Source organism: Rutidosis leptorrhynchoides, chromosome 9 (genome assembly GCF_046630445.1).
Source record: "Rutidosis leptorrhynchoides isolate AG116_Rl617_1_P2 chromosome 9, CSIRO_AGI_Rlap_v1, whole genome shotgun sequence".
Taxonomy (NCBI): Eukaryota; Viridiplantae; Streptophyta; class Magnoliopsida; order Asterales; family Asteraceae; genus Rutidosis; species Rutidosis leptorrhynchoides.
The window spans coordinates 308,872,563-308,883,176 of record NC_092341.1 but is presented as its reverse complement, the minus strand read 5'-3'; the positions used below and the strand labels follow the sequence as shown (position 1 = coordinate 308,883,176).

Below are 10,614 nucleotides of genomic sequence, written 5' to 3'. Positions count from 1 at the left end.
AATTAATAGTCCTACCTTCGTAAATAGAAAATTCATGTTTTTTTTTTTTTGGATGTTCCAAATTAATAGTCCACTTCTATAAATAGAAAAGAAAGAGGATATTTGATTGGTGGATCTGGAGAGAGAAAATATTTCATTGGTGGATAAATGAAGTTAGTGATATATTCTAAAAATGTGTATCCTTTTGTCTGTGGACTATTAAATTGGGACGGAGGTAGTAGTATTCATGAAGAGTAGACTAAGACCACAGATAACGTAGTTGTTTGTCGGCATATGACGCCCACAAACGCCCGGAATGGGCGTTTGTATCTGGGCGTTTGTCACGAAAAAACGCTGGTACAAACGCATCAGTAGGGGACATGCCACGTTTTGATTGGTCTAAATTTCATAGCCGTTATAAGCTAGCCGTTGCATTTTTTTTCTCTTTTTCTTCTATAAATACACACTCTTTATTTTCATTTTTCACACACTTTTATTCACTACACACTCATATATATATATATATATATATATATATATATATATATATATATATATATATATATAAGAGTTTATATCTTCTTTTTGTTTTAGAAACTAAAAAATATGGATTTTTTAGCCTTAAGTATCGATTTGTTATTCGATTCAACGTCGTCCGAAGAAGAGGAAGAAATCCAACCAAGAACTCGTTTTCAAAGACAACCACGACGTTTTTTAAATAGAGATCGTGAAGCAGCGAGTCAATTATTGTGGAGCGATTACTTTTGTGAAAATCCGACGTTTCCTGACGACATTTTCAAGAGACAATTTCGGATGCGCAAAGTTTTATTTCTCCGTATCCGAGACGGTATTCTTCAACACTCTTATACTCCTAATGCCCCCGATCATTTTACTTTTTTCCAACAACGTTCGGATGCACTTGGACGTCTTGGTTTCTCAACTATTCAAAAAATAACTTGCGCGTTATGGCAATTGTCGTATGGGATGACCGCGGATATATTTGATGAATATATTAAAATGGCGGAAAAAGGGGTTATGTTACTTTAAATAATTTTTGCAAGTGTATAATTGACTTATATGGGCGGGAATATTTGAGGAAGCCTAATGCAACTGACATTGCTCGGTTGTATTCAGCGCACGAGGAGAAACATGGTTTCAAGGGAATGTTGGGTAGTATTGACTGTATGCATTGGGCATGAAAAAATTGTCCCGTTGCATGGAAAGGTCAATATACGAGAGGTGATCACGGTCACCCGATGATCATGCTTGAAGCGGTTGCTTCATACGATATGTGGATATGGCATGCGTTTTTGGGGATGGCGGGTTCAAACAATGACATTAATGTGTTAAATCATTCTCCGTTGTTTGATTCCCTTCGTAAGGATAGAGCCGCACCTTCACCGTTTGAAGTAAACGGAAACCAGTATCCCTTTGGTTACTACTTGGCGGACGGGATATATCCCGATTGGACAACACTAATAAAGGGGTATACGACTCCTATTGAAGAGCCTAGGAAAAAATTTACTAAATTTCAAGCGAGTGCTAGAAAGGATGTTGAGCGTACATTTGGTGTTTTACAAGGTCGGTTTGCGATTTTAAAAACACCGGCACGAGTTATGAGTGTTAATAAGATGAGAAGGATAATGTATAGTTGTATTGTTATGCACAACATGATACAAGAAGATAACGGGTTTGCGTTAAGTACTTGGGAACAAGAATGGTTAGATAAACCCGAAAACCGGTCTCGTCGCAATATTCGGAGAAGGGTCAAAGATCGTCGATCACGAGAGAAAGAGATTCGCGATCGAGACGTGCACGATCAACTTCGTGAAGATTTAACGGCTCATATTTGGAACCTCCCGCCAAACTTTCGCTCGATGCATAACTAGTGTTTTTTTTAATAATGTATTGTAATGGTTTTTTTTTTTTTTTTGCATGTATTTTTTTTAATTGTAATGTTTTTTTTTAAATAATTAATGTACTTTTGTCTAATTTATTTTATATTTTGTATTAAACAAAATAAAAAATAATTTAAAAACAATTAAAAAAAGAAAAATAAAATGTCACGTCACAGTCTTACCATGACAAAAGCCCCCCATTACAACTCTCCCCAAAATGTCGTGGCCCAGTTGTAGTGACCCGAACTTTTCCATGTTTATATATATTAATTGAGATTGATATTTACATGATTAAATGTTTCCAACATGTTAAGCAATCAAACTTGTTAAGACTTGATTAATTGAAATAGGTTTCATATAGACAATTGACCACCCAAGTTGACCGGTGATTCACGAACGTTAAAACTTGTAAAAACTATATGATGACATATATATGGTTATATATATAGTTAACATGATATTATGATAAGTAAACATATCATTAAGTATATTAACAGTGAACTACATATGTAAAAACAAGACTACTAACTTAATGATTTTGAAACGAGACATATATGTAACGATTATCGTTGTAACGACATTTAATGTATATATATCATATTAAGAGATATTCGTACATCATAATATCATGATAATATAATAATTTAAAATCTCTTTTGATATTATAAACATTGGGTTAACAACATTTAACAAGATCGTTAACCTAAAGGTTTCAAAACAACATTTACATGTAACGACTAACGATGACTTAACGACTCAGTTAAAATGTATATACATGTAGTGTTTTAATATGTATTCATACACTTTTGAAAGACTTCAAGACACTTATCAAAATACTTATACTTAACAAAAATGCTTACAATTACATCCTCGTTCAGTTTCATCAACAATTCTACTCGTATGCACCCGTATTCGTACTCGTACAATACACAGCTTTTAGATGTATGTACTATTGGTATATACACTCCAATGATCAGCTCTTAGCAGCCCATGTGAGTCACCTAACACATGTGGGAACCATCATTTGGCAACTAGCATGAAATATCTCATAAAATTACAAAAATATGAGTAATCATTCATGACTTATTTACATGAAAACAAAATTACATATCCTTTATATCTTATCCATACACCAACGACCAAAAACACCTACAAACACTTTCATTCTTCAATTTTCTTCATCTAATTGATCTCTCTCAAGTTCTATCTTCAAGTTCTAAGTGTTCTTCATAAATTTCAAAAGTTCTAGTTTCATAAAATCAAGAATACTTTCAAGTTTGCTAGCTCACTTCCAATCTTGTAAGGTGATCATCCAACCTCAATAAATCTTTGTTTCTTACAGTAGGTTATCATTCTAATACAAGGTAATAATCATATTCAAACTTTGGTTCAATTTCTATAACTATAACAATCTTATTTCAAGTGATGATCTTACTTGAACTTGTTTTCGTGTCATGATTTTGCTTCAAGAACTTCGAGCCATCCAAGGATCCATTGAAGCTAGATCCATTTTTCTCTTTTCCAGTAGGTTTATCCAAGGAACTTAAGGTAGTAATGATGTTCATAACATCATTCGATTCATACATATAAAGCTATCTTATTCGAAGGTTTAAACTTGTAATCACTAGAACATAGTTTAGTTAATTCTAAACTTGTTCGCAAACAAAAGTTAATCCTTCTAACTTGACTTTTAAAATCAACTAAACAAATGTTCTATATCTATATGATATGCTAACTTAATGATTTAAAACCTGGAAACACGAAAAACACCGTAAAACCGGATTTACGCCGTCGTAGTAACACCGCGGGCTGTTTTGGGTTAGTTAATTAAAAACTATGATAAACTTTGATTTAAAAGTTGTTATTCTGAGAAAATGATTTTTATTATGAACATGAAACTATATCCAAAAATTATGGTTAAACTCAAAGTGGAAGTATGTTTTCTAAAATGGTCATCTAGACGTCGTTCTTTCGACTGAAATGACTACCTTTACAAAAACGACTTGTAACTTATTTTTCCGACTATAAACTTATACTTTTCTGTTTAGATTCATAAAATAGAGTTCAATATGAAACCATAGCAATTTGATTCACTCAAAACGGATTTAAAATGAAGAAGTTATGGGTAAAACAAGATTGGATAATTTTTCTCATTTTAGCTACGTGAAAATTGGTAACAAATCTATTCCAACCATAACTTAATCAACTTGTATTGTATATTATGTAATCTTGAGATACCATAGACACGTATACAATGTTTCGACCTATCATGTCGACACATCTATATATATTTCGGAACAACCATAGACACTCTATATGTGAATGTTGGAGTTAGCTATACAGGGTTGAGGTTGATTCCAAAATATATATAGTTTGAGTTGTGATCAATACTGAGATACGTATACACTGGGTCGTGGATTGATTCAAGATAATATTTATCGATTTATTTCTGTACATCTAACTGTGGACAACTAGTTGTAGGTTACTAACGAGGACAGCTGACTTAATAAACTTAAAACATCAAAATATATTAAAAGTGTTGTAAATATATTTTGAACATACTTTGATATATATGTATATATTGTTATAGGTTCGTGAATCAACCAGTGGCCAAGTCTTACTTCCCGACGAAGTAAAAATCTGTGAAAGTGAGTTTCATTATTCCCTTTTTAAATGCTTTCGCAATATATATTTTTGGGACTGAGAATACATGCGCTGTTTTTATAACTGTTTTACGAAATAGACACAGGTAATTGAAACTACATTATATGGTTGAATGATCGAAATCGAATATGCCCCTTTTAGTCTGGTAATCTAAGAATTAGGGAACAGACACCCTAATTGACGCGAATCCTAAAGATAGATCTATTGGGCCTAACAAACCCTATCCAAAGTACCGGATGCTTTAGTACTTCGAAATTTATATCATATCCGAAGGGTGTCCCGGAATGATGGGGATATTCTTATATATGCATCTTGTTAATGTCGATTACCAGGTGTTCACCATATGAATGATTTTTATCTCTATGTATGGGATGTGTATTGAAATATGAAATCTTGTGGTCTATTATTATGATTTGATATATATAGGTTAAACCTATAACTCACCAACATTTTTGTTGATGTTTTAAGCATGTTTATTCTCAGGTGATTATTAAGAGCTTCCGCTGTCGCATACTTAAATAAGGACGAGATTTGGAGTCCATGCTTGTATGATATTGTGTAAAAACTGCATTCAAGAAACTTATTTTGTTGTAACATATTTGTATTGTAAACCATTATGTAATGGTCGTGTGTAAACAGGATATTTTAGATTATCATTATTTGATAATCTACGTAAAGCTTTTTAAACCTTTATTGATGAAATAAAGGTTATGGTTTGTTTTAAAATGAATGAAGTCTTTGAAAAACGTCTCATATAGAGGTCAAAACCTCGCAACGAAATCAATTAATATGGAACGTTTTTAATCAATAAGAACGGGACATTTCAGTTGGTATCCGAGCGTTGGTCTTAGAGAACCAGAATTTTGCATTAGTGTGTCTTATCGAGTTTGTTAGGATGCATTAGTGAGTCTGGACTTCGACCGTGTTTACTTGAAAAATGATTGCTTAACAAATTTTGTTGGAAACTATATATTTTTAACATGTGAATATTATGTGATATATTAATCTCTTAACGCGTTTGATATTATGTGATAGATGTCTACCTCTAGAACAAGTCCCATTGACTCACCTAATAATAATGAAGAGTCAAATGTAAATTGGAATGATTCGTGGACTGATTCACAAGTTCCCGAAGAGGAACCGGAAGAAGAGTCGGAACCGGAAGAAGAGTCGGAACCGGAAGAAGAATCGGAACCGGAAGAAGAATCGGAACCGGATGAAGAAATAGAACCGGTGGGGGAAATAATAAAACGGTTAAGTAAAAGAAAATCCTCAACCAACCGACCAAGGTTAATTATGGTCAATGGTGTTTCCGCCAAGGAAGCAAAATATTGGGAGGATTACCAATTCTCCGATGAATCGGATTTCGACGAGAATTCCGATGATGTTATAGAAATTACCCCAACTGAATTTAAAAAGGCAAAAGAAAATAATAAGGGAAAGGGCATAAAAATAGAGAAATCTAATTCCAACCCCGATGAACTTTATATGTATCGTCAACCCCCGAAGTCCTTAAGTTGTAACAATGACCCGGGAACCTCTAAACCACCAGGTTTTTCTAAACCAATGTGGACAACGACGGCTCGTATTAGGGGAACATCATATATCCCTAGAAACTTGGCAAAATGATCCAAAACCGAAGAAGAAGAAACAAGCGAGTCGGAATAAGATAGTTGTATTCGTGTGGTGTAATATATGTAATATAGTGTGCTTATGCTTTATGATATATGTAAAAATTGCTTGTATTAATAAGTATTTTTTTTATGAATCTAACTCTTGTCTATTTTACAGTATAAAAACACAAAATGGATAGACAACCCAATATTTTAAGAGACCTACCCGGAGAGATGATTGATGAAATCTTGTCTAGAGTCGGTCAGAATTCTTCGGCACAACTATTTAAGGCGAGATCAGTTTGTAAGACATTCGAAGAACGTTCCAAGAATGCCTTGGTTTATAAAAGGCTTTCGTTCGAAAGATGGGGGATATCACATTGGGAAATCCATAAGTTACGATGTGTTTACTTTGACGCATATATTGCGGGGAACCCAAATGCTATTTTACGCAACGGGTTAAGAAATTATTTTGACTCAGTATATCCGAATATAGGACTTCGTGATTTAGAAAAAGCGGCTAACATGCAACATAAAGAAGCATGTTATGCTTACGGATTAGTAATGTTCGCTTCTCACCAAAGTGAGAACAAGAACATCGGGCTACAACTATTAAACAAAACGTTCCCACAAGTGACGGAGTCGGTAATTGGGGTAAGAAATGAGGTTTTTAGATTGTTACGGGACTGTTGGACATTACGTAACCCTCGTCCCTTTGACGACGTTACAACACGCTGTTTTATCAATGGCCATAACAGTTATGTTCCACAAGACCAAGGATGGGAAGTAATCCTAGTAAAACCAGAATGCATGACTTGTTTCTGGACGTATGAATTACGTGTCTTTATTGCCTTTGCTGAACGACTTGTGTACTAGCTAGAATTATCTTCACAACCATCTTGTATCAAATTTATTGTGTGCTATATTTCATGCTATATGTAAAATAAGCGATATTGTAAGTTTGTAAAATATTGTGTAAAAGTTTGAACGCGAAATATTATTATAATCAGTTTTTCATATAGAATTGTAGTAGTTGAATTGTATATTAGCTACTAAGTATGAACTTAACGGGTAGGTACTACCCGAATTTAAACTTATAAAACGCTAATATGAAGAAAAAGCTTTTATAAATAAGTTCATATTATGCTACGAAATACTATTAACTACTCTTAATATTCTGTATGATTAACTTGTTCCATTTGACTATTTTGAAGGAAATGGCACCGACTACTCGACACACCGTGAATATGAATGAAGAGGAATTCCGTACTTTTCTAGCTTCAAACATAGCCGCAGTACAGGCTGCGCTACATACCAACAATAACCTTGGATCTGGCAGTACAGGAAATCGTGTAGGATGCACCTACAAAGAATTCACTGCCTGCAAACCTTTGGAATTTGATGGAACCGAAGGACCGATCGGATTGAAACGGTGGACCGAGAAGGTCGAATCGGTGTTTGCCATAAGTAAGTGTACTGAAGAGGACAAAGTGAAGTACGCTACGCATACCTTCACAGGTTCTGCGTTAACATGGTGGAATACCTATCTAGAGCAAGTGGGACAAGATGATGCTTACGCACTACCGTGGTCAGCATTCAAGCACTTGATGAACGAGAAGTACCGTCCCAGAACCGAGGTCAATAAGCTCAAGACAGAACTTAAAGGGTTACGAACCCAAGGATTTGATATTACCACGTACGAAAGACGATTCACAGAATTGTGCCTATTGTGTCCGGGAGCATTCGAAGATGAGGAAGAGAAGATCGACGCGTTTGTGAAAGGATTACCGGAAAGAATCCAAGAAGATATAAGTTCACACGAGCCCGCCTCCATACAACAGGCATGTAGAATGGCTCACAAACTAGTGAACCAGATTGAAGAAAGAATTAAAGAACAGACTGCTGAAGAGGCCAATGTGAAGCAAGTCAAAAGAAAGTGGGAGGAAAACGGTGATAAGAATCACCAATACAACAACAACAGCAATTACAACAATAATCGCAACAATTATCCCAACAATCGCAACATCAATCGCAACTACAACAAATGACCCAACAACAACAACAACAACAACAACAACAGCAACTACAACAATCATCCCAACAACAATAATAACCGCAACAACAACAACAATCAGAAGCAGCTATGCCAAAGGTGTGAAAAGTATCACTCGGGGTTCTGCACCAAATTTTGCAACAAGTGTAAAAGAAATGGTCATAGCGCGGCGAAGTGTGGGGTCTACGGACCAGGGGTTAATAGAACGAAAGGAACAAATGGTGTCGGAACGAGTAATGGAGGAGCAAGTAGTGTCGGAGCAAGTTATGCCAATGTAGTTTGTTATAAATGTGGAAAACTGGGCCACATTATTAGAAATTGCCCGAACCAGGAGAACACGAATGGACAAGGCCGCGGAAGAGTTTTCAATATTAATGCGGCAGAGGCACAGGAAGACCCGGAGCTTATTACGGGTACGTTTCTTATTGACAATAAATCTGCTTACGTTTTATTTGATTCGGGTGCGGATAGAAGCTATATGAGTAGAGATTTTTGTGCTAAATTAAGTTGTCCATTGACGCCTTTGGATAGTAAATTTTTACTCGAATTAGCAAATGGTAAATTAATTTCAGCAGATAATATATGTCGGAATCGAGAAATTAAACTGGTTAGCGAAACATTTAAGATTGATTTGATACCAGTAGAGTTAGGGAGTTTTGATGTGATAATCGGTATGGACTGGTTGAAAGAAGTGAAAGCAGAGATCGTTTGTTACAAAAATGCAATTCGCATTATACGAGAAAAAGGAAAACCCTTAATGGTGTACGGAGAAAAGGGCAACACGAAGCTACATCTTATTAGTAATTTGAAGGCACAAAAACTAATAAGAAAAGGTTGCTATGCTGTTCTAGCACACGTCGAGAAAGTACAAACTGAAGAAAAGAGCATCAATGATGTTCCCGTCGCAAAAGAATTTCCCGATGTATTTCCGAAAGAATTACCGGGATTACCCCCACATCGATCCGTTGAATTTCAAATAGATCTTGTACCAGGAGCTGCACCAATAGCTCGTGCTCCTTACAGACTCGCACCCAATGAGATGAAAGAACTGCAAAGCCAATTACAAGAACTTTTAGAGCGTGGTTTCATTCGACCAAGCACATCACCGTGGGGAGCTCCTGTTTTGTTTGTCAAGAAGAAAGATGGTACATTCAGGTTGTGTATCGACTACCGAGAGTTGAACAAACTTACCATCAAGAACCGCTATCCACTACCGAGAATCGACGACTTATTTGATCAACTACAAGGCTCGTCTGTTTATTCAAAGATTGACTTACGTTCCGGGTATCATCAAATGCGGGTGAAAGAAGATGATATTCCAAAGACTGCTTTCAGAACACGTTACGGTCATTACGAGTTTATGGTCATGCCGTTTGGTTTAACTAATGCACCAGCTGTGTTCATGGACCTTATGAACCGAGTGTGTGGACCATACCTTGACAAGTTTGTCATTGTTTTCATTGACGACATACTTATTTACTCAAAGAATGACCAAGAACACGGTGAACATTTGAGAAAGGTGTTAGAAGTATTGAGGAAGGAAGAATTGTACGCTAAGTTTTCAAAGTGTGCATTTTGGTTGGAAGAAGTTCAATTCCTCGGTCACATAGTGAACAAAGAAGGTATTAAGGTGGATCCGGCAAAGATAGAAACTGTTGAAAAGTGGGAAACCCCGAAAACTCCGAAACACATACGCCAGTTTTTAGGACTAGCTGGTTACTACAGAAGGTTCATCCAAGACTTTTCCAGAATAGCAAAACCCTTGACTGCATTAACGCATAAAGGGAAGAAATTTGAATGGAATGATGAACAAGAGAAAGCGTTTCAGTTATTGAAGAAAAAGCTAACTACGGCACCTATATTGTCATTGCCTGAAGGGAATGATGATTTTGTGATTTATTGTGACGCATCAAAGCAAGGTCTCGGTTGTGTATTAATGCAACGAACGAAGGTGATTGCTTATGCGTCTAGACAATTGAAGATTCACGAACAAAATTATACGACGCATGATTTGGAATTAGGCGCGGTTGTTTTTGCATTAAAGACTTGGAGGCACTACTTATATGGGGTCAAAAGTATTATATATACTGACCACAAAAGTCTTCAACACATATTTAATCAGAAACAACTGAATATGAGGCAGCGTAGGTGGATTGAATTATTGAATGATTACGACTTTGAGATTCGTTACCACCCGGGGAAGGCAAATGTGGTAGCCGATGCCTTGAGCAGGAAGGACAGAGAACCCATTCGAGTAAAATCTATGAATATAATGATTCATAATAACCTTACTACTCAAATAAAGGAGGCGCAACAAGGAGTTTTAAAAGAGGGAAATTTAAAGGATGAAATACCCAAAGGATCGGAGAAACATCTTAATATTTGGGAAGACGGAACCCGGTATAGG

The 10,614-nt window shown here is 35.8% G+C and overlaps 1 protein-coding gene across 1 annotated transcript; it reads left to right on the top strand.

The window, feature by feature from the left end:
• Positions 1-1,241: 1,241 nt before the first annotated feature.
• On the top strand, positions 1,242-1,868 carry LOC139868964 (protein ALP1-like). Its single transcript, XM_071857299.1, has one exon. It carries the CDS (start codon positions 1,242-1,244, stop codon positions 1,866-1,868), a length of 627 nt encoding a protein of 208 aa, XP_071713400.1.
• Positions 1,869-10,614: the final 8,746 nt, after the last annotated feature.